The following is a 25,301-nucleotide window of genomic DNA, read 5'->3' on the forward strand; positions in this document are numbered from 1 at the left end:
CGAGTCCTGGCAGTAGCTGCGTGACTCAGAGTGAGTCACTGACAGCTCCGCCCCCTACACTGCTGATCTGACACAGTGGAGAAGTATGATCAGGTGGGATCAGCAGTGTAGGGGGCGGAGCTGCCACTCACTCTGGCTCCCACTGACAGAGAGGCTAGGGGAGGTGACAGAGAGGCTAGGGGAGGTGACAGAGAGGCTAGGGGAGGTGACAGAGAGGCTAGGGGAGGTGACAGAGAGGCTAGGGGAGGTGACAGAGAGGCTAGGGGAGGTGAGTGTCTCGACACACCAAACACTGAGTGACTCGAATCACTCACTCATCTGAATGATTCGAGTCAGTGTGTTGAGACACTCACTCACTAGCCATCTCTACTGCAAGAGGCTTGTAGCCATATACAGCCATTTGTTCTGTGCATGTGTCTTTGGAGCAACATATGCTTCATTTATGCCAGAATACTAGAAACATTAATATTTTGATTAATACAACATGTTTTCTTCTTTAGGAACTAATGTATCCATCATTATGACCTGAAAACAGTTTATTGGCCTCTGGTACACTGCAAAAATAAATGTAATGTACGTCATTTGGATGTCAGTGACATTAAAACTATACACTCTCTTCCCTGCAATTATCATGTGTATAGGAGGACTTGCAGCAGTGCGTGGCACTGTATTATTTATACAAGTAGGCTGAAAAGGAGACGCACTGTGTTCTTGTAACCTAATTACAGCCACCTTATTTAGCTGTATGATGAACAGTACTTTACATGAATTAGACCAGAATTACTCAGCAGGATCACCCATGTTATCTGTAAGTGTTTATTATTATTCAGTTTCTCCAGTATATTGGCTTGCACCCACACATTACATGCTCTCAGAGTAGGCACCGCATTACCATGTCAGTCTTCTAGAAATCACGGATCTGAGAGGAATTAAAATAATGTCTCATTAGAATTGGGAATGAGATGTGAATTATTATATGAACTTTTTATGTCCCATTTAATAGCAGAGGCTTCTGGCGACTTATATGGTTGCCCTCGGGTACTCAGAGGATGCTACTGGCCAGAGCGCAGAGGATTCCCACCTGAAGACTGCTTCAGTCTTACTAGAGCTCATCAGTGCTGTATAGTGTCGCTGCTTGTCCCTGCTGTGTTTAAAGAGGATTTGTACGTTTTTTTGAGGCATATTAGTGAATGCCTGTTTCACAGCAGAGCAAAATGTTTAAAGCTTGGGTAGTGTATGCCTGGCATAACTCGGGCACATATGCCACTGTCGCAGACCTGTGTGTAACTTGCTATGGTTATAACTTTGCATATTCACATAATTGCAGCTTTTTTTTGTGAATGTATTTTACAGCTATGCTTGCGCCCCATTGTATCTATAACACTGGGTCCATTGCTCAGACTAAAGGCGCATATACACTGGGCAATGTGTCCAGTGAGCGGCAGCGGTGCTCCCGGAGGGGGTGCCGGCATCAGTAAGTGCATAAACACTTGCCAATGCTGGCAATGGGGGGACGGGGAGCGGGGTCATGCTGCATTCGGAGCATGGTATCGCTAACAATATCCCCAGATTGAGCTGCATGTTCAGACGACTGGGGATATCGTTAATGACCCGCGGGAAGGCGCATCGTCCGTTTACTGCATACACTCTGAATGATATAGAGACTATATATCCTTCAACGATATTGTTGTTGTTCATATCGTTCACAATTATTGCCCATTATGAGGCTTAAGGGGTACGTTTACTTGATTGCTGGTATTTAGAAGTGGAAATGTTGCCCATAGTAACCAATCCGAATCTAGCTATTATTGAAGGTGCTAGATAAATATGTAGAAGCTGATTGGTTGCTGTGGGCAACATCTCCACTTCTGAAAACTCGCACTTTGAAAATCTAATCTTAGGGGAATATTTACTAAACTGTTGTTTTATTAAAGTCAGCGATAATTGGCGGATGTGACCGATGGATTTTAAACAGGAACTGCAATAAATTCTAAAACAGACTTGTTTAACATTTAAATACAGTTTTAAATCAGTCGGTCAAAGCTGCAGATCATTGGTGGCTTTAATAAACAGACAGTAAATTTACCCCTATATTCCTACCGCTAGACATTCTGTTTATTCCATATTTGCATGGCTCAGTGACCTAGTTAGAGTTTTAGCAGTTTGTTTTTACGACGCTGGCTGCATATATTCATGTTTATCTGTTTGCATTACTAACTGTTTATGTTGTAGTTTTATGGAAATGCAATAATATACAGCTATACTTTACTCATTTTTATCATTATCCAAATAAATTATATTGGCATTATTGCACTGTGTACATTATGTACGTAGCCCACCCATGGTTGGCTAGAGATGTTATTCTCTTGTAGCTGTCACCACCCTGTGGTAGATTTGTGCTAGGGTCTAGCATCCGAACCTGCCTTTTTATGTGCAGTTCTACACACTATACTGTGGGAACCTCTGTAATAAACTGTGTTCTCAAGGCACCCTAACAGCCCAGGTTTTAAGGATATCCATGCTTGACCACAGGCGACTTAATAAGTACCTCAGTCAATTTGATTTAACCACCAATGCTCAACCATGGATATCTCTAAAACCTGAACTGTTGGGATGCCTTGAGGACCTCGTTTGTGGACCTTTGCTGTATTTTTTTTTTGTATTTCTTTGCTTCAGTTTAATAGTATTTTTGGAATAGTGACTATGGGCTCGATACGATGCTGAATAGCCCCCGGAGGGAGCTCCCTGAGCTATTCAATTCACCGCACTGTTTGGTCTGACTAAAGGATTTCTTCTCGCAGTCTCCTGAGGGTGCGAGGAGAAATACAACTAAAGTGCAGAGCGCGAGGCTGTTTTCTTAGCGCAGGACTAACAGCCGCGAGGCCGGCACTTTAGTCAGAGAATTCCGGTTTTCAGCGATTAGACACCCATGTTAAGTCGCGAGAACCGGCATTCTCCGACTTAACTGGCAACTGTCGGTCCAAACAGTGAGGTGATTTGAATACCTCTGGGAGCTCCCTCCCCGGGCTGTTCAGCATTGTGCTGAATTGGATCGAGCCCATATATGTGAAACTGTAGGTATGATTAGAGAGTTACATAATGTCTAAAATATCTTACTTGCTTAAATGCTGTCATTATTGAGTTATCCCTTTTGCATACAAGTAACCAACGATTACACGTAAATTTAAAAAATAAAAAATTAAGCTTCTTAAGTTGCAAAGTTCATTGCACCCTAATTTTCAGTTTTGAACCTTCTCATAAAATCAGTCTATAATTATTACATAAGTAAACTTCTAAAACTGGAACTTCCACCTGACATTTAAAAATGTAGCTGAATATCTGAAGTAGGAGTACAAGGATATAATTGCTTTAAAATACAGAAAGCGGAAAAAAAAACAAAAAACTTTTAATGGTTCACTGGTAAATAACTATGTACCCAGGGCCTGATTCTGCGGAGCAGATTTGAGTGTACCACACGTGCGACAAAGTTAGAAACCCGTATACTAATGATGATGGCTGCAAAAGTAAAAACACCCGTGGGAAGAGCTTCCACATGTAGGGGCACAGATCTTCGGCATGTATGGGTGGACTCTCACATTAGCTTAAGAAAGTAAATGGCCAACCGTGGCCACAGATACGTGCGATTGGAATCAGACCCCCAATGCACGGTTTATGCACTCAGCAAACCGCTTTGATCGTCTACTGGTGTGTCTACGTGGTCAAACTCTAACCTCCTACGGCTTTATAGCCACCCCTCTTAGTCATTTTAACTTTTTCATTTTTCTTCTATAATGCGGTTTCAACTCTCTTTACTGGTGGCTTACTCAGTCATGAGAATAAGGAGTCTATAATATATGAACTCTGGGCGAGCTGTATCAAACCTTGGAGAGAGATAAAGTACCAACCAGTCAGCTCCTAACTGTCATTTTTGGGCTGTGTTTGAAAAATTGCAGAAGCTGATTGGCTTCTGATGTCCATCTGGACTGGGCAAAACCTACCCCATTATAAGGGTATGTAGTTTGTAGTTACCTTGCCAACGGACGGGATGCCGGCTGTTGAAATCCCAGAGTCGGAATCCCGACCCGGGACTAAACATAGGCGCCTTAATACCAACACCAGCTGGGCTCTGTGGGAGGGAGTTAGGGTTAGGCTATGGACAGAGGGGGTTAGGGTTGGGCACCAAGGGGGGAGGGTTAGGTTTAGGCACTAGCGGGGAGAGTTACGGTTAGAGGGTGGGGTGGGGTGGGTTAGGGTGCAAGAAAGGAGGGTTAGAAGTAGAAGGAGGGAGGGTTAGCATAGTTAAGAACCCACGTCGGGATACTGAGCATCGGGATGCCGCTGTTGGTATACAGTATATTGACAGCTGGCATCATACCCAACCTCATTTAAAGTATAGACACGAGTGCTACAAACTGAGAGCAAAACTATTAACGGTTATGATCATATAATTCTCAGTACAGAGCCGTCACTGGGTCTGGTGACACCCGATGCGCACGCCGCATCCCCCTCGTGCGGCGGAGCTTACTCAAAAAGGGGACGTGGCCTGAAAATAACGTGGCTTTATTGGAAATCCTTCTCTGTGTCAGGAGCCGAGTGCTACAGGAGAATGCCACACTGCAGCATCCTTCTGTCACTGAGGAGGAGCCGGCATTTTGGTGTCACCCCCTACGAGGGTGACACTCAGTGCAGTCAGCATCCCTGCCTCAGTACACATTTTTATTTTACCTGAATAGACAACTGCACAGTGCAACTATTGTTCTAATTACGCCAAGGTTGGTGTTGTCTTGGGTGATGTAGCATTGTACGTTGAGGGTTAGATTATGTGAAAAGGGCATGGCCTAATGTGTTTAATACCATTAATATACTATATTTATATTGTGCAAATAATTTACAGCTATTGTTGTTTTTCTCTTCCTTACCTTAAGTTGAAAGCCACACGCCAACATGGGGAAACAGAACAGCAAGCTACGCCCCGAGGTCATGCAGGACTTATTAGAAAGCACGGACTTTACAGAGCACGAGATCCAGGAGTGGTACAAAGGCTTCTTGAGAGACTGCCCAAGTGGACATTTAACCATGGAGGAGTTTAAGAAAATATATGGGAATTTTTTCCCTTATGGGGACGCTTCGAAATTTGCAGAACATGTATTTCGTACGTTTGACGCTAATGGCGATGGGACAATTGATTTTAGAGAATTTATTATCGCTTTGAGCGTGACGTCCAGGGGGAAGCTGGAACAGAAGCTGAAGTGGGCGTTTAGCATGTATGACCTGGATGGGAACGGCTATATCAGCAAGTCGGAAATGCTGGAAATAGTACAGGTACGTTGTCATGGATAGATGTGCTGTTAGACTTTTATTATGTGCCCGAAAATATATCTGAAATATAAGAATATTACAGTCAAAATGTAGATAAAGTGGCACTCACCAGAGCATTTCAGCAGGCAAAAGGTAAGTTTAATGCTTACATCTCAGATAGGTCATGTTTGACAGAAACGTCGACGTCCCCTTCAATAGCCAGCCAGACCCTGTGTCACATAGCTGCACACCTCCGGGCCGGAAGTGGACTGCGTTCCATCACTTGGAACGCATCGCTATCGAAGCCGGAAGTATACAAATACCCGGTCACATGAGTCCCATGGAACAGGTCCGGTCTTTATGGCGACGAATAATAAAACACATACCGCTGTGGGAGACATTACCAGATTTTCGCCCTGGCAACTGGTCACGTTGTCTGTTTGAGTCAATAAAACACATCGCATGTTAACCAAAGGTATATCAGACAATGGGCGCACAGTACAAGACAGCGATAGTCACTGAATAATCAGCATTTTCAGATCAAATATATAAATTTCTAAGTACCATGCAACATAGGTTATTGTCTAAACAAAAAGTAACGGCAACTCGTATGTGTATGCCAAAAACAGAGCTGAATATTAATGTGTCATTTAAGAAAGGCAGGCTATCAAAGGGGACCCAGGGGTCCAAAGTATATAAATATAAAACCCTATTATATAGTCCATATCCACTATATAGACATATATGAATCACATAACATTTACATTATTTAAAATATAAGAATAGACACAGAAGCAGGACAAGGCACTCCTGCGCCCTGAAGTAACAACTCAGAATTGCGCGTTCATTCAAGGGGAATTCAGTTGTTTATTTTTTGTGCCCGATCTCCCATCTTAAGTGACAGGAGATGGGGAAGGGGGGGCGATGTTCAATTATTTAAACGCCCAAGCCTTTTCACGCATGTCAAGCCCAAATAGACCTGGTTTAGCCACGTAAACTTGCTAAAGACCTGTTGGCACACCCAAACAGCTGTTTGGGTGCCCACAACCAGGACCTTTCGCCAGCTTCTGCTCGCCACCCCAGTAGGGTGCGAAAATAAAACTCTGCGTCTACGGTATTCGTGTCTGATCGCCAACAATTGAATTGCTCCGTCGGGCGCCCATTACTAACAGCCACGGGCGATACCAACTGAATTCCCCCCAAAGAGTGTCTCAGTGAGTGATGCACCAACTTTTGTCAGATGAGAGATGTGACTACACACCTTGTACTCAATACTTACTTTATGCTGGCAAGAACACCTTGCTTGTTTTTGCTCACATCCCATTGAGGTGCAACCATAGTAACCTGCTATGTACACAGTCACACTTCCCGGAAACCTCAAATATTTGGATCTAGAAGTGGTACTCGAGTAGTAAATCATGGTCACTTATTATGTGATAAAGTTAAGTAAAGGTAGCAGTACTGATCGACTGCCAAGAATATTACATAGCCCCGTGTCCAAAATATACAGCACAGTCTACCATATCTTCATGCCCACAACAAGCATACCCAGTGTCCACTTTATATAAGCAAGCATAACACCCATGTTACTATATACAGTCCTATGCCATCCAAACTATGTGTCACTACTTAATTGTACCACAACTGGCATTGCCGATCCTAGAGCAAAATTTGGGGTGGGCCGGGCGATGTTTATTCCAGCCTCATAGGCCCCTATTCTGCTCTCAGAAGCTACATGTGCAGAAAAGCCCAAACTAGGGCTTCACTCCGCAAGTGTCAGAATGGAGCATGCACAGGGGAGCCCCCCGCTAATCAGGGGTAATTGGATCCGATACAGGCAAAAAATGGAGCTACCGTGACATTACTTCCCGCACTCCTGTTTATCAATAAACCATTAAGTGGCAAGTCCGTCTAGATGCCAGTCACTCTGTGCCTGCTCTAGCAGAGAAGCACCCTCCACCTACCATGGCAAATTGCACAGAGGAGTGAAAGAGAGAATGGTGGACATATTTAAATAAAGCACTCCATTTATGTCATGTATAATACACCGACTTTTATATGGAGTTATGTTAAATACTGTGTTTATATGCTCTTTGAAACATATAACATTTATGAAACCCTTTAAAAAGTATATGTGTTTGTCAATGACATTTCTTAAGATTCATTGTAATCACCAATATTTATTGACCTAATATCTCCATGTGTGGCCTATTCTCTGGTCATGCAAATTCCTTTACCTCCTGCAAATATACAAAATGCAGCGTAAGACTTATTTTTACTGAATGTGAAACTATATCTTACCCATAAATTCCAATATAATAGCAACACATCATGATCATACCAGACATGTCACTTATTTTTTTAACGCATGTCTGTGCCTAAAGAGAACAAGTGGAGCTGTTGCCCATAGAAACCAGCAGGGCTGTAACTAGGGGTGTGCCATCGCACAGAGTGCAGGGCTCTGGGGTGGGACCGCCTTGCCCCTCTGCCCTTGCTCTTGGCTAGCAGGCAGACACCCTGCAGACTGTACAGCCGCTTGGCGTGTTGTCAGGACGATTACTTCTATTGTTGGCAGTTCCGCCCCCTGTGTGCGATGACATGTGCTCAGGGGGCAGGGCCAGCACGGGGCGCACTGGAGCTCCCAGCGGGTTGCTGGTGAAAATGTAAAACTGCAAACCCCCCCCCCCCCCCCCCCCCCCCGGGCTGATTCGTAAATAAAGCCCCAACCGTCTTTTTTTTTTTTTTAATACAGGATGCACTAGCGGAACCAAAATTAAGCCTAGTGGGTATGACCAGGAAGTGAGCAGCATATCCTTCAAGTTCTCTAAGTTGCAAGGTGTGGGCTCCATGGCTCGTACTTGTGTTTCCAGCACATCCCATAGATGCTCGGTCGGATTGAGTTCTGAGGCTTTTGGAGGCCAAGTCGACACCTTGAACTCTGTCATGTTCCTCAAACCATTCCTGAGCAATGTTTGCAGTGTGGCAGGGCGCATTCTATTGCAGAAAGAGGCCACTGCCATCAGGGGATACCACTGCCATGAACGTGTGTACTTGTTCTGCAACAATGTGTAGTTAGGTGGTACGTGTCCTAGTAACATCCACATGAATGCCAGGACCCAAGGTTTCCCAGCCGAACATTGCCCAGAGCATCACATTGCCTCTGCTGGTTTTCCCTCTTCCCATAGTGCATCCTGCTGCCATTTCTTTCCCAGGTACAGGACGCACCCATCTCTGGCCGTCCACATGACAGATGTGTCCACATACACCGGATCCAGTCTCTAGCCATCACAATTTGGCCCTTGTCAAATTGGCTCAGATCCTTAGGCTTGCCCATTTTATTACATCAACTTCAAGAACTAGATGTTCCCTTGCTGCGTAATATATCCCACCCCTTGATAGGTGCCATTATAACAAGATAATCTTCTCACTTTAACTGTCAGTGGCGTTAATGTTATGGGTGTATGTAATATGCTGTATGTAGAACATGCAGCAGTGTGTAGAATTATTTTTGTTGGTTGAGAGGTGAGCGTGTAACAATTCCTTACAAGCGTAAACACCAGTTATATGTCAGTCTGGGAGATTAGATAGGATTCTTCAGTCTCTCTTTATCTGTCTTGATTTGCTTTCTGTTTAATGTTCCCTTATTTATTGCCAATCATTGTATTGCACAGCATGCCATATATACTAGAAATATGTATTGTTTTTAAAGCGGTACAATAGAAAACATAATTTATTTGGACCTGAATCATCACATACATTTACAAATTGCATCTTATCACATCTTTGTCTACACCCTGTCGATTAACACATTGGCCAGCAGAGGGGAGAGAGGGGGAGGGTTCGTGTACTAACGTGCCCCTGTCGGGGTCTCTCATGATCGGGCTTCCGGCGTCATTATTTCACCCGCTGCCGGGATATCATGCCCTCTGTACATATAGCAGCCCACTTTCCCTTATACAAGTATAAAAGTTGTACATACTGGCACATTGTTTATCCCATCACAAGACAAATGTGCTCATTTGCACAGTGCTACAGCTTGATGTTTTGCTACAAAGTCACACAATTTGATAGTCAGGACCCATGGTTTGGAAATGAAGTGACCATTTTCTGGGAGCATTATGTTATTATTTTTTATGTAATCTTGGACCTCTAAGTATTCCTCTGTAAGGTTAAGTGTAGATGTAGAGACTTTGAATTCCTGCCGTACGACACAGACTGGGAACTAATACTATTTATATACATGTAGGGGGAGACGTATGCTATGGTGGTATCAAATGCACAAAATCCAGCACAATTTTACACTTGCATCGAACATCCACATGTATTGAAGCAGCTACAGTAGAAAAAAAAAGTCACCTTTCTCGGCTTCTACATACAGGCAACTAGTACGTTGACCATTTGTGCGTCGACCATTTGAACATGTCGACATTTTAACCCTGTCGACCTTCTGCATTGTCAACCATTTGTCAGACAACCTTTTTTGTCCCTTTTGACCATGTCTGCCTATTACCTGTCGACCATTTGGTGTCAACCTGTTGATTTTCGATCTAACTATCGTCACCACACCCCAGTAATTTGGATTAAGCAATACCCATCCTATTAATTGATCAGATCTTCAAAAGGGTGTGGTATAATAGATTGACAAATAATAGGTTGATGCCTAGTGCCACTGGTTGTCCTTTTTATAAAGTGTATGGAAAGATGTGGAAAAGGCCTGTTAAATGGACAAAGGAAAACGCTTACTGGAAGGGGACTTTAGTCTGGCGTCAGTGGTGCAAGCATTAACAAAGGTCTCAACATCTGTTTGAAGATTAGGAACTAAACTAACCTGCTAAGTAGCAGAATGGTCTTTATTAATACCTGGTAGTCTTGAATATGACTGTTAGATATTTAGTGGGAACATGCTAGATTTTAGGAGAAGCACAAGGTGGGACCTGGTCCTAATTGCCAGTACCCAGGGCCTGATTTTTGCAGAAATTTGAATTATCCAGGGTTTGTTTTCTAGGATATTCCTAGGCTTCATCTTTTAAATTCCAGGTCAATGAGGAATGATCAGGGCAGGCGACACCATTAGGCAGCTGCCTAGGGGCTCCGGTCACTGGAGGGCGTTGCTCACTGCAATAGTACACTCACTGTTAGTAACAGTGAGTGTACTATTGCTAACTATAATGGCCGGCCCCTGTGTAAATTCTGAGCGGTGGCCACGGCACTTGTAAAGTCAGCCGCAGTCACCACTATGTCCAGGCACACATTGTATAACTTTACTGGCCTGGCCGCCCCTGTAATGTCTGAGCAGCAGCCACGGCACTTGTAAAGCCGTGGCTTTACAAGTGGCAGCCACCGCACTATGTTAGGGACAGACTGTGTGACTGCAGCGTCATTGCTGCACACTGTATCTGTCTCCTTCACTCCCCTGCCGGCCCCCTCAGCCGCAGCGTCAGGTGTCGCGTCAAAGAGTGGCCGTCGGTCAGGCGCCAGCGATGACGTGTCATACCGCATCGCCCAGCCGCAGCACTTGCTTTCCCTTGACTCATCAGTCTGGTGTGGTAAGCGTCTTCAGGTCCTCCTACTTCACTGCAAGCTTCAGCTGGTCATTTACACTGCACATACATGTTGTTTATATATAACATACAGCATAACCCCTGGGGGTTCCCAAAAATGTTGGGCACAGTGTTTTTTTTTACATAGTTATGGGAGGGGGCATTTCTCTGTGACGAGAGCGGGGGGCTGCGGTAGGCAGAAGATTAGCCTAGGGTGCCACGACACCTTGCACCATCCCTGGGAATGATGCGTAATAACTGCAGTAGGTCGCACCCTTTGACCTTTAACTCTAAAACCCATTTTATGATTAATTGTCCTCTGTTCTGGATGACCTAATTTGATTCGGTGGGGGGTGAACTTAAGGGATAATTGAGGACAGTGATGTATTGTATTGGCTGCCACTCCTACCTCTAATGTATACCTCTATGCTGACGGCATTGATGGTTTGGATGAGCCACAATTGGAGCAGAACTAAAAACCCTCCTTTAATTTTTGGACAACTGTCTCGGTATTCAACGAGCAAGGACTATAATGACCACTACATTGGATGAAAAGTTTTTAATAAGTCGACGATAGTAACCGTAGAAACCCAAAACTTTTTAAATCAAATTAGTATTGAGTTGTTGAACAATTTTAAGGCAGCCTGCACCTTGGAAGGATCCATAGAGGGAACCCTTTCTCAAAGGAATGATGTGTCAACCCACTCGATTTTCTGTAGGACTAAGCGAGCATATAGTCTGTGCTACAGAATAGAAGATGAAATCCATGAAATGTCAACCATATAAATTTAATTATAGATGTAATAATAATCTCTGGCTATATCATTAACAAGGTACTGGAAAACATAGATGCCTCTTGGATTATTTAAAGTGCCAGCTAAGTATAATAATGTGTTTTAAATTATCCTTCCTGGATTCATATTATTTCATGAGCCCTACAAAAGTCTGACGACTAGAACCCTTTCATTTGACTACAAAGTTCAGAAATGAAAGTTAAAGAGTATTTGTTGCTTACTGTGAATTTGTGACCTATATTGTCAGTACAGTGATCTGCCTTGTTTTACTTACAAAGAGCAGCTCCTGCTCCAGATGGCGGGGTTAATGTCTAATGGGATGGCTTGGAAATTTTTGTTTTAAGAAGTCTTTCATCACAAGGTTTGATTTAGTAGTTGAGAGAGCATAATGTTTCCTCTTAGGAGGCAAACATCCAGGAAAGAGGACCATGGGATAGCCCCATTAGTACGCAGACTTCAGCTGATTTTTACAGAGCATTTCTGATCTAACGTGAAGTTACCTAAGCTCAAAAATAGGAACAAATAATGCTGCTGCTTACAGTTGCTGCAAACTTTAGCTCAATAAAGAGCAAATCTATAATAAGCAGCCCAGAAATGTAAACGTAGCACAAACACTGGCTTTTCTCCTTCATCCACTAGGGGACACTGGAGTCTCAGTACAGTGGGGTATAGATGTGGGATTACCGGGAGCTGACACTTTTTAATAATAATTTGAATAGTAGCTAGCTCCTCCCCCTCTATACCCCCCCACAGGTCAGTCTTAATTTTGTGCCAAGGGAGCTGGTCACATACAAAAGCTCTCTGCTAAAAAAAATCAATAGATCCTCGATCAGCATGAGGATCAGACAGGCAGCTCACTGCCCCTGCCTGTCTGCTTCGTTGAAGCTGCCGAGAGACCTCACTGCCGCTGCTTGCAGCGCACGCTGGGGTCTTCAGCTACAGAGACCACTGTCTCTGGGGGGTAGCCAGACGCCCTGCGTGCGGTGTTCGTCGCGCTCCCCCATTAGCAAGCCCGCCACTGGCAGCATTTGGCAGCAGAAAGTTAGTGACTCCTGGCACTCTGAGTAGCAGGAGGAAATGACAAGCAGCAGTGCTGAAAGGTGCCATAATGGAGGGGGCGGAGCCTAACACGCAGTTCTGCTCCTGCCCCAGCAGCACCAGTGCTTACAGAAGGAGGCTGGTGGTCATTTTACAAACGCAAGGCTGTTGACACATGCAGAGAAAGAGACCTGTCTGCCCAGATTGTGCCTGCACAGTGGGGATAGACTTATGAAGACCAGGTCGGACTGTGTTTACACAGTGATTACAGCATTATATTGTGTTAATAGCACTGGTCTCTGAAGCAGTGCTGGTTGGGCGGGGCTGATAGCATAATCTCCCTCTATGCCCTTATCTCTTCTTCAAACAGTCTCTGTTTGTGTCTGTATCACTACTTTTCTCTGTGTCTGTGTACAGTGAAGTGGTAGATTGACATCTAAGTCTGCACAAAAAACTCTCCTGTAAGAATTGTGCAGAGAAATTACACAGGGACTATCATCCAGTTACCTGTTGTGTGAGAAGTGTGTTTCAGAGACACAGACCGCAGCATCCACATAAAAATTAATGGACTGATCAAATTACATCTGTCATGTCTCAAATGTCTGCAGAGCTAGAAGCTTCTAGCAGGGAGAGAGAGGTTGAAAGATCTCAAAGGTCTGCCTTATCTGAACCAGACTGGGCGCGGTCTTTAGCCAGGTCTGTGGAAGGGCTCACAAGGGTTATGTCAGCCCAGGTTCCTCCCGTGGCATCATCCTCTAGTGTCCCTGCCAGGAGACTAATACCGAATCCTCTTATGTGGGATGGTCCGGAAGAGGACCCTATAGAGGAACAGGCGCCAGAGGAGGCAGACCCTGTATATCGGGGGGTAGAGGCACTGATTGCAGCGATACACCAGGTGTTACATGTTGAGGACAGGGATCCTGTAGAGGTTAGGCCATCTATCTTTAATAAAAAGCAAAGACTGGCAGCCTCCTTTCCAGTGTCTGAGGAATTGGACGAGATCCTTACCTCAACGAGATCCTTACCTCAGCGTGGAAACACCCTGATAAAAAGTTTCAGATTTCAAGAAAGCTTTTATCATACTATCCCTTTCCTACAGAAAGCAGGCATTTATGCGAAACACCTCCTCAGTGGACCCTTCAGTGTCACGTCTGTCAAAAAAGACAGTGCTCCCTGTTCCAGGGGCAGTGTCTTTAAAAGAAGCCTTCTGACAGGAAATTAGAAACTACCTTGAAGTCAATGTACACTGTAGCAGGGGTGTCTCTTCGACCCGCATTAGTCAGCTGTTGGGTCAACAGGGCGGTGGAAGCAGGGGCTCCGGCGGAGGATCTGGTTCCTCTAGCGGAACAAACTGCAGAGTCTGCTGCTTTTCTTGGAGAGAATTCTAAGGTTATTTGTAGTCTTTCCTCTAGATCCTCGACCTTGGCTGTCTCAGCCCGCAGAGCCCTGTGGCTGCGACAATGGCAGGCGGATGCGGAATCCAAGAGAGCCGTGGAAGCGCTTCCATTCACAGGTGAAGCTCTGTTTGGAACGGAGCTGGATAAGTGGATATCTCAGGCCACAGGTGGTAAGTCCACTTATCTCCCATCTGCTGCTCCTCCCTCCAGGAAGCCCTTTGCCAGACCATCCTTTCGGTCCTTACGTATTCCAGGGAGATTCAGGGGGCATGGCAGAGGTGCTCCCGCTATCTCCCATGGTTCCAGAGACAGGGGTAGAGCCATTGCATTCTCCTCCCAGCAGGATAAGGCTTCAGTTAAGCCTCCAGCATGACGCACTCCCTTCTCTCCTGTGGGACCCTAGGGTGGGAGCTCGCCTTTGCAATTTCAAAGAAGTTTGGATCAAGTCTCGCCAGGATGCCTGGGTCCGGGACATCATTATTCAGGGGTTGAAGCTGGATTATTAGATCCAACCTCCTCCTCGTCTTTTCACTACCGGTTTGCCAGCATCTGCGGACAAACGGGTTGTTATACAGTAGGCAATAGAAAAGCTACTGTCTTCTCGAATAATAGTGCATGTCCCTATCCACCAGCAGGGTCAAGGCTTTTATTCCAGCTTGTTTGTGGCTTGATAGACCAATTCTGAACTTGAAACATCTCAATCCTTATTTGCGGACTTTCAAGTTCAAGATGGAGTCCCTGCAATCTGTCATTGCAGGGCTAGAGAGGGGCGAGTTTCTCGTATCCTTAGACTTAAAGGATGCTTATCTCCACATAACCATTTGGCCTCCTCATCAGGCATTCCTTCGGTTCGCCGCTTATTTTCAATTCCTGGCCTTACCTTTCGGTCTTTCATTAGCACCAAGAGTGTTCACGAAGGTCATGGCAGTAATGATGGCCCTTCTTCGGATACAAGGGGTTACTGTCATCCCTTACTTGGATGACCTACTCCTCAAGGCTCCGTCAGTCTCTCAATTACTGCAGGACATCCGGGTAACACAGAGTCTGCTGTTGCAACACGGATGGATCCTGAATTACCAAAAATCTCATCTGCAGCCTACACATCGTCTGCCTTTCTTAGGAATGATTTTGGACACAGTAGAGCAGAAGGTATTTCTTCCGCAGAAACAAGTCACCTCCATCTAACACATGGTGCGATTGATACTGAGTCATCGCAGGGTGTCAGTACACCTGTGTTTTCGCCTTCTGGGAAAGATGGTTGCGTCCTTCAAGTCCATCCAATATGGGAGGTTCCATGTCCGTCCATTCCCTGGACCTCCTCTCTCAGTGGTCAGGGTCCCACCTCTTCCCTCACCAGCGAGTTCAACTGTCACCCAGGACTCGTACATCTCTCCTTTGGTGGCTGAATTCCTATCACCTATTGGGGGAATGGATTCTCCTCACCACAGACGCCAGTCTGACAGGATGGTAGGCAGTGACTCAGGGAAGCCACTTTCAGGGCTGCTGGACTTGGATGGAGTCAGTACTGCCCATAAACACTCTGGAGCTAAGGGCCGTGTTCTATGCTCTTCAGGTGGCACATCCTCCATTGAAGGGCCAGGCCATCAGAGTGCAATCTGACAACGCCACGGCTGTGGCGTACATCAACAAATGGGGCAGTACCAAGAGTCGGTCCACCATGAGGGAGGTAAGCCGCATTCTTCTCTGGGCAGAGGAATATGCGGTAGCGATATCAACAATTTTCCTACCAGGGGTAGAAAATTGGGAGGCCGATTACCTCAGTCGACAGGACATTCATCCGGGAGAGTGGATGCTCAATCCACAGGTCTTCCAAAAACCGATTCAGCGTTGGGGTTTCCCTCAGGTAGATCTTATGGCGTCAAGACTGAACCATCAACTGCCACATTACTGCTCCAGGACAAGAGATCCACAGGCAGTGGCGGTGGATGCTCTAACAGCTCCTTGGCGGTTTCAGTTTGTCTACTTGTTTCCACCACTCCCACTCCTTCCTCGTCTGCTGCAAAGAATCAAACGAGAAAGGGTAAAGGTTCTGTTGGTGGCTCCAGACGGGCGTGGTATTCCAACCTACGTCTTCTACTGATAGACGACCCATGGCCTCTTCCTCTGCAAGAAGATCTACTACAACAGGGTCTGTTTATTTATCAGGACTTAAAGCGGCTTCGTTTGACGAAGGGCTATCGTTGAAAGGGCTATCTTAAGAAAGAAGGGTATCCCTTCCAGGGTGATTCCTAATATGTTAAGGGCTAGAAAGGAAGTTACCTCTAAGCACTATCATCGTATATGGAAGGCATATGTCGCTTGGTGTGAACGCAAGGGTGCGCCACCGTCAGAATTCAACTTATCCAGGCTGCTTCCTTTTCTACAGGCTGGTTTATCATCAGGTCTTCGTCTGGGATCTTTAAAGTTCAAGTATCTGCTTTGTTGATTTTCTTTCAAAAGCGACTAGCATTATTACCGCATGCCCAGACTTTTCTACAGGGGGTTGTCAGATTACAACCTCCGTTTGTATCTCCTACAGCCCCATGGGATTTGGTCCTCTCTTTTCTCCAATCTTCCCTATTTGAACCTTTACACACAGTGGGATTAAAATTTTTATCATGGAAAGTGGTTCTCCTGTTGGTGCTCGCCTCTGCTAGGCGTGTGTCTGAGCTAGGGGCGCTTTCTTGTCGTCCACCTTACCTCATTTTTCATGAATATAGGGCTGAACTACGCACGCAGTTATCCTTTTTGCCTAAGGTAGTGTCTGCGTTTCACATCAACCAACCGATCGTGGTTCCGGTGTTTAAAGACGATTCTTCGGATCCCTAGATGTTGTCCGAGTCCTTCGGATTTTGATAGGACGGCATCCTTCCGGAAGTTGGATACGCTGTTTGTTCGATATGATATGGCGCGGCCGGGCTGGCCATCTTCTACGACTACTGTTTCTAGATGGATTCATCTGACAATCAGACAAGCCTTTCTGGCTGCATCAAAGCAACCACCTACTGCACTTCAATCACAGTGCATTCTACGCGCTCGGTGGGTCCTTCGTGGGCGGCTGCCTGCAGGGTTTCCCTGACCCAGCTTTGTTGAGCGGCCACTTGGTCGGGCCGGCATACTTTTACAAAGTTTTTTTACCGTTTTGACACATTTGCAGCATCTGCTTCACAGTATGGCCGTGCTGTTTTGCAGGGTTCTCAGCGCTCTCCCGCCCGGGATGTGAGCTCTGGGACGTCCCCACTGTACTGAGACTCCAGTGTCCCCTAGTGGATGAAGGAGAAAACAGGATTTACCGACTTACCGTTAAATCCCTTTCTCCGATTCCACAGGGGACACTGGACGCACACCCGGCACTGTTCCACCTGCATTTGTTATTGTTCTGCCAGGTTTGGACAGTCAGTTTTTTTTCTTCAAGGTCTGCTTAATTTGTTTGCATATTTGCTTGTTGTTTATGTATGTTCTAGTTCTCTTCTCCTCTGTTATTCTATTTCCAGCTCTCTTCGGGCACAGTTTATTAAGACTGACCTGTAGGGGGGTATAGAGGGGGAGGAGCTAGCTACTATTCAAATTTATTAAAGTGCCAGCTCCCGGTTATCCCACAGCTATACTAGGGATGTGCAGGCTCGGATAGGTTCGAATTTACATGCTGAGTTCGGATTTTTCTCTCCAAAAATCTGGTCTCGGAAAGAGGCAAAACGTCATCTTCCATGGACTTTTGTCCAGGAATAATGATTGTCCATGAAAGATGACGTTTTGCCTCTTTCTGAGACCCGAGTTTTGGAGGGAAAAATCCGAACTCAGCGTGCAAATTCGAACCTATCCAAGCCTGCACATCCCTAAATTCTATACCCCACTGTACTGAGACTCCAGTGTCCCCTGTGGAATCAGAGAAAGGGATTTAACGGTAAGTACCAAAATCCTGTTTTATAATGACAAAAATTTATTATTAAAATTGAGGAGCAGAAACTTGTAATGGCCAATGGGCAGAGAATTGATATATTTGAGGAATAGTGCAAAAACTAATTAAATTACTGGATACAAATGATTGAATTTAGGTAAAGTTATAAAAATGATGGGTTCTTTGTATTTGCTTTTCTCATTGTTTATAAAAGGACAGCCACTCAAATAACTTAATTTTTACTTTACCTTTAACTCCTCCCATTATCAGGTGCCAGAGCAAATCTATACTTGGCAAGAACACCCTCCTTTCCCTTAACTTCTCCCATTGCCAGGTGCAACTGCTGCCTCCCAATGTGCCTGTCACGACCAGGGTTTCCCGCCATAGGTAATACCCGTCGTATTACCTGTGAGGGTGCTGTGACGTGGTCCTTTCGGCGGAGGTGCTCGTGTCTGGCGGCGGGCATTGGCTGTGCAAAGTGTTCCGCGGGCACTGTGTCATTCTGACCGGGGTAGGCCTGGTGGTGTTTCCATTCCACTCTGGTATGGGTGCCGCCATCTTGCCTCTGGTCATGTGACTTAGCTGCTCCAGTCCTGGCATGTCACATGCTCTCTCTGACCTATCACGATTCTGCACTGGGTACTTAAGGGAGTTCAGAGTTTCCCATAGTTGCCAGGCCAGCGTGTTTCACAGTGTATGCTGTGATAGAATTCCTGTGCTCCAGTAAACCTGTCTCCTTGAGTGCTCACCTGTGCTCCTGCTGGATCCCAGCTTCCAAGTAGCTTGCACCGCTCTGCCTGCTCCCAGTCTCCTGCTGGAACCATTCTGCACCTTCTACTTACCCTTTCCCTACCAAAGGACCTGTGTGCACAATTAACCCTGAACCTACATTGCCTCCATTTACCTAGCTCCCTGATTCTCTACTGAGCCATCTCAGTTCAATTCATCAACAGCTGCTAATCCAATTACTCTATACCTCTCTGGATTTCATCTGACCAGTATCAATCAGTAAAGCTGCATACACACAACAATTTTGTTACCAACGATTTTCTGTCAGATTTTTTTTAAAGTGTAATGAACGATTTTTTGAACTACAAACGATTTTTGTGACTTACCTTAGTGAAAATCGTTCAGTTGGTCAGTCAGAATGAACTACAAACGGGAACGCGCATGAACGATAATCGTTAATCGTTATAACTCAGAAACTGAACTATTTATTTCAACGATTGAATGATAACGACGTCGTTATAGTTAAATCTTTCAAAAAATCGCTACGTGTGTATGCACCTTAACTGGTTTCCTTTCTGCAGCCTTGCAGTAACCCTTTTGGATTACAAAGACTTTTTATTAGTTCTGCCACTCACCGGACATTGTTTATTATTACTTCACTACAGTTTCTAATCAACATCGTCTTAATATTCTGGACGTTATCTTATGCGTGTACATGTCTGCAAGTTCACCCATTAAAAAACCCACTTTTCAATTTAAATCTGTTCAGGTGTCTGCTATAAAAACAGTCATCCCCTTAACTCCTCCCATTGGCTGGTGTAAACTGCTGCTCCCAATGTGCCATATCAAATCTACACCTAGCAAAAAAGATCCTCATTCCCTTAACTCCTCCCATTGACAGACATGTCACAGCAAATCTTTGCACGCCACAATGGAGAACTTTGACCATTTTGAACTTTATAAATGCAGTGCTCCGACTTTTGCAAGTTTAATCTATGCCCAAAAACTCATAACATTTACAGGTTTTTCATTTTCTTTTGTATTGATTTGTTATTTTCCCCAGCGATCCACGAAGATATTTCGAAGAGGCAGCAGCTGTCACTTGTGAAATAAGCCTTGCACATAAATGTATAGGTATAAGTATTCTGTATAGGCCTCTTATCGATTCTTTGCATTTTATGTTTCAGAAATATATATTTGCCTCTGCCTGCTTACATGTTACAATATAGTAGATGGTCCCTTGTTGAATCTTGTGAACTGCATGCTGTGAATAGGGCAAGTGATGTCTCACCCATGAAACGCATTTCTGTCTCCCAGGCGATTTACAAGATGGTCTCCTCGGTAATGAAAATGCCGGAAGACGAATCGACGCCTGAAAAAAGAACAGAGAAAATCTTCCGGCAAATGGATACCAACCGAGATGGTAGGTGTCTGACTTCAAGATACAGAAGTACAGTAACGCCAATTATTATTAGTCCTGTAGACGCTGTTTTGGTCCTTTTTTAAATGCTGCATTAATTTTTTTTTATGTGTTTATTACTACAGCTTTAGAAACATGGATCCTTTTGTTGCACAAATTCATGTTTAAGAGAACCGATAACGTAGTAAAATCACAGTATGAACACTGATCAATGTAAACTTATTCTGCCACTATACACATAGGGAACGCTTTTCCCAGCTCTGACACCTGGACCTTTTTAGTACAGCTATATGTAGAATAAATGTCATGGTTTTGCATTGCACTCTTATACAGTTTGTATAAACAACCATAACCACCAGTCATTCATTTAAATTTAATATGCACCCATACAAAAGAAAACTAACTTGGTATGTGTTTGCTGATAAGCCTTACCAAGACCAAAGGTTAGATTTACTAAGTGGCAGCTTTTACAAGCCACCGATTCTCTGCAGTTTTCACCCCGAAATTTCATACGGCCATACCAGGTGCGGTTTGCATTTAATATTATTGCAGTTTTAAAATCTGGGTGGGGTTTGTATGTTCTCCACGTATTTGTGTGGGGTTTCTTCTGGGCGCTCCGGTATTCTCCCCCTCTCCAAAACAAACATACTGGTAGGTTAATTAGATTTGGACAAAATTAACACAAGTGTGCGAACGCGCATTTGTATGAATGACAAATGTCCTCTGTACAGCACTGCATAAATTGGGGGCACAATATCTATATAATAAGCAAGAAAGCGTCTGTCTTTTTGTGCTTTATGCACGGCCAGAGTTTTGGACCTAGCTCCACCAAATTTGGCATGGTGTTGTAGTTTGACTAGAATTAGGTTTTTGCCTAGGTTTGAACTTCGCCAGGGCCACACACTGTCACACAATTGCTAAAATGGGGACATGCTTATACAGGCTCCAGTGCAAATTGGCAGTCTGCCAAAAACCTGTGAGAATGCAACAACCGTATCCTTTTAACCTCAGTCTGAGCAAACTTGATGAAACATGCAAGTTCATATTAAATAAAAAGGCTCTGTGTATGCATACAAGGGCATAACCAGGGGCGTAGAGAGCTGCCCGGGGGAGGGGCATGGCCTAATCGTGGAAGGTGTGGCCACACCCCCTTAGGAAAGAAACCTGATTGCTCTCCCCCCCAGGCAATAAATGCACGTTCTACGCATGTGCCTAAAAGATCCTGCTATCTTGCTCGCAGACCCCCTCAAGCCACAGCATGATTGATCTGCTGTGGCGTTTTGGAGGCCACCGTTCCTGGAAATGGGGGGCATGTCATTCCTATTTTCCTGGAGGGACAAGGTCAGTATCTGCATCGGCGGACGCAGATTCCAGGCCTCTTACGTGACCAGCACCCTGTCAGGCTGCAGGAAGCTTCAGCTCCCGCAGCCTGACCAAAGGAGAATCATAACGACCATCAGTCGCAATTGTTGCGATGCTGCGATGTCATTCGCAGTGCTGGGATCGCAAATCTAGCAAGGAGGTGTCTGACACTTCCTGCATTTGCATCTGAGATGGATGGATTTGCACAACCTTGTGTGCGACTCTGCAAATCCTTCCATCTGTGAATCATACCCCAAGCCTAGAAATAGAATGTATAAATTCACTTTGAATGTCATCTGGCTTTTATGAAGTCCCCCCAAAAAATTACAGTATTTTGAATGGTCAGACTTTTATCATCATATATCAAGCGTCTCAGATGATACTGCTGGCCATAAGGATTATTTAAAAAAATTTTTGGGAAATATATATATTTATTAACAGTTTCTTATATAGCGCAGCATATTCAGTTGCGCTTTACAATTCTAAACATTAATCGAACAAAACTGGGTAATGACAGACAGATATATAGGTAGAAAGGCCCTGCTCGCAAGCTTAGAATTTATAGGGAAATAGGCATCGATACACAAGGATAGGTGCTATATATTGCAATTTTGGTCCAGCCAGAATGCAGAGTTTCTTGGTGGGCTGCGTGATCCAGTCACAGAGGAATGTCAGCCAGATGTCAGGAGGATGTGAAAGAAAGACAATGTGTGAGGTTATGTGAGGACTGTGAAAGGGGATGTACAGCCAGGTGCATAAATATTGGGACATTGACAGAATTTTCATATTTTGGCCTCTATTCACCACCACAATGGCTTTGAAATGAAACAAACAAGATGTGCTTTAACTGCAGACTTTCAGAATTAATTTGAGGGTAATTACATCCAATTCAGGTGAACAGCGTAGGAATTACAACGGTTTCTATATGTGCCTCCCACTGTTTAAGGGGCCAAAAGTAATGGGACTATCAACTCAAAAGCTATTTCATGGACAGGTGTGGGCTATTCCCTCGTTATTTCATTATCAATTAAGCAGGTAAAAGGTCTGGAGTTGATTCTAGGTGTGACATTTGCTTTTGGAATCAGTTGCTGTCGACTCTCAATATGAGATCCAAAGAGCTGTCACTATCAGTGAAGCAAGCCATCATTAGGCTGAAAAATCAAAACAACCCCATCAGAGAGATAGCAAAAACATTAGGTGTGGCCAAATCAACTGTTTGGAACATTCTTAAAAAGAAAGGACGCACCGGAGAGCTCAGCAACACCAAAAGACCCGGAAGACCACGGAAAACAACTGTGGTGGATGACCGAAGAATTATTTCCCTGGTGAAGAAAAACCCCTTCACAACAGTTGGCCAACTTAAAAACACTCTCCAGGAGGTAGGTGTATATGTGTCAAAGTCAACAATCAAGAGAAGACTTCACAAGAGTGAATATAGAGGGTTCACCACAAGATGTAAACCATTGGTGTGCCACAAAAACAGGAAGACCAGATTATAGTTTGCCAAACAACATCTAAAAAAGCCATTACAGTTCTGGAACAACATCCTATGGACAGATGAGACAAAGATCAAGAGAAGAGTATGGAGAAGGAAAGGAACTGCTCATGATCCAAAACATACCACCTCATCAGTGAAGCATGGTGGTGGTAGTGTCATGGCGTGGGCATGTATGGCTGCCAATGGAATTGGTTCCCTTGTATTTATTGATGATGTGACTGCTGACAAAAGCAGCAGAATGAATTCTGAAGTGTTTTGGGCAATATTATATGCTCATATTCAGTCAAATGCTTCAGAACTCATTGGATGGCGCTTCACAGTGCAGATGGACAATGACCCAAAGCATACTGCAAAAGCAACCATAGAGTTTTTTTAAGGCTAAAAAGTGGAATGTTATGCAATGGCCAAGTCAATCCCCTGACCTGAATTCGATTGAGCATGCATTTCACTTTATGAAGACAAAACTGAAGGGAAAATGGCCCAGGAACTGAAGACATTTGCAGTAGAGGCCTGGCAGAGCATCACCAGGTATGAAACCCAGCATCAGGTGATGTCTATGCATTCCAGACTTCGGGCTGTAATTGCCTGCAAAGGATTTGCAACAAAGTATTAAAAAGTGAAAGGTAGATTTAGTATTGTTTAGTTTGTCCCATTACTTTTGGCACCTTAAAAAGTGGGAGGCACATATAGAAACCATTATAATTCCTACACCGTTCACCTGATTTGGATGTAATTACCCTCAAATTAAATCTGAAAGTCTGCAGTTAAAGCACATCTTGTTTGTTTCATTTCAAAGCCATTGTGGTGGTGAATAGAGGACAAAATATGAAAATTCTGTCAATGTCCCAATATTTATGCACCTGACTGTAATTAGACATGGAAGTTATGAAGGTTATGGAATCTGATAAGCTTGCCTGAAGTGAGTTTTCAGGGAACGCTTGAAGGATTGGAGACTAGAGGTAAGTCTTATTGTGCGTGGTAAGGCATTTCATAGAGTGGGTGCAGCCCGAAGAAAGTCCTGTAACCGTGAATGGGAGCAAGTAATGCGTGGGGATGAGAGACGCAGATCTTGTGCTGAGCCCAGAGGTCGGGTTAGGAGATATTTTGAGATAAGTGAAAATATATGTCAGCGCCTATTCATACAATTGCATAAATGAGGAACATTGTTAGATGCATACAAATTTGCAAGTCCTACTCTATTATCTATTCTTCAAACAACATTGAATTGTGTTTCTCGTATTTTGAGTTGTAAAAGGGGGCAGGTGGGTTTTAAGCCATACCCAGTTGGTGTTTAATGGGCAGCAGCTAGGACAACATTGGTCAGTATTTGGAATTAGAAAAATAAGACTGCACTCATTTAATCCCATACTTTCACCACTTATCCTTACTATTGAAAATCTGTATAGATCTAGCAAATGAAAGCATGAGGTTTATATGCTTAACCCCATTTAAGCACTTCTTGAGCTATTTATCATCTTAAGCAGAAATAATCTGTCATTTTCTTTTTCCACAGGAAAACTGTCACTGGAGGAATTTATCAGAGGGGCAAAAAGTGACCCGTCTATCGTCCGCCTACTTCAATGTGACCCAAGCAGTGCAGGACAGTTCTGAACATTTAAATTTTTTTTTTCGATTAAAACCCGTTAAAAAATATTTTTTTTAATTTTTGCCAAAATTAAATTTATTGTGGTGATAACACGTCATGGCCAAACATACCTACTTCCTCTTCTGTGGTAAACTACGTTTTGGATGACAAAGAACGGTGAATGCTGTCAGGACATTAGTTTTTTTTTTGTTTTTTTTTAATGCCATTTTACTCTGCGGGATAACAAGACATCCGCCACATATCAAGGATTTTTTACAGAGCTGATAAACAAATTTTAAGATGACTGTGGTTGAGATATGGCTTCGTTAATTCAATTCCTTGTAATTTTTTTTTTTATTTTTTTTTTAACAAATTGCAGATCATGAGAAACTCTTTAGATTAACTAAATATTGACCACCACGAATACTGTGCAGCTTTTTTTTTTTTTTACTTTAACAAAATACTACAGACTGTAGAGGCAGCCATTTTGTCGGCCAATACGAGTTCAGCCTATCAGTTCACCAGGAACTAGTCACAGCTCTGAGCCATGTGTAGGATATGCCTCATGCCTTAGTTCTGTTACTACTTCCTAGTAAATTGCATTTTAGTAAATATTGATTCAACCCACAAAATGGCTGCCCCGTCACGTTTAGGTGACAGGTCATTTTATGATCAGCAAGGTATGCAATATAATTGCAATAAAAAATGCTCAAGCATTACCAAAAATCTGCATGCATTACCA

General features: G+C 44.1%; 2 protein-coding genes across 2 annotated transcripts in view; both read left to right on the forward strand.

Moving 5' to 3' along the window:
• Nucleotides 1–24,627, forward strand: part of NCALD (neurocalcin delta) — a 98,758-nt gene extending 74,131 nt beyond the window's left edge. Inside the window, exons 2-4 of the mRNA XM_088442668.1 lie at nt 4,926–5,322; nt 20,012–20,117; nt 24,488–24,627. Of these exons, the coding sequence (XP_088298794.1) occupies nt 4,945–5,322; nt 20,012–20,117; nt 24,488–24,585 (582 nt within the window). The 5' untranslated portion in view covers nt 4,926–4,944 and the 3' untranslated portion in view covers nt 24,586–24,627. The remainder of the gene's footprint in view (nt 1–4,925; nt 5,323–20,011; nt 20,118–24,487) is intronic.
• LOC148510636 (uncharacterized) lies at nt 15,190–16,168 on the forward strand. Its single transcript, XM_088442627.1, has 2 exons — nt 15,190–15,216; nt 15,566–16,168. Exons 1-2 carry the CDS (start codon nt 15,190–15,192, stop codon nt 16,166–16,168), a joined length of 630 nt encoding a protein of 209 aa, XP_088298753.1.
• Nucleotides 24,628–25,301: the final 674 nt, after the last annotated feature.

The sequence above is a fragment of the Taudactylus pleione genome, unplaced genomic scaffold (assembly GCF_031769625.1).
Source record: "Taudactylus pleione unplaced genomic scaffold, aTauple2 ptg000314l, whole genome shotgun sequence".
NCBI classification, from domain to species: Eukaryota; Metazoa; Chordata; class Amphibia; order Anura; family Myobatrachidae; genus Taudactylus; species Taudactylus pleione.

What these genes read in the sequence shown, in the direction of transcription:
- LOC148510636 (XM_088442627.1), top strand. Translation starts at nt 15,190, where the DNA reads ATGATTTTGGACACAGTAGAGCAGAAG. An exon ending in TGGACACAGTAGAGCAGAAG is followed by an intron (nt 15,217 to 15,565) that starts GTATTTCTTCCG and finishes AGCCACTTTCAG; the next exon opens with GGCTGCTGGACTTGGATGGA.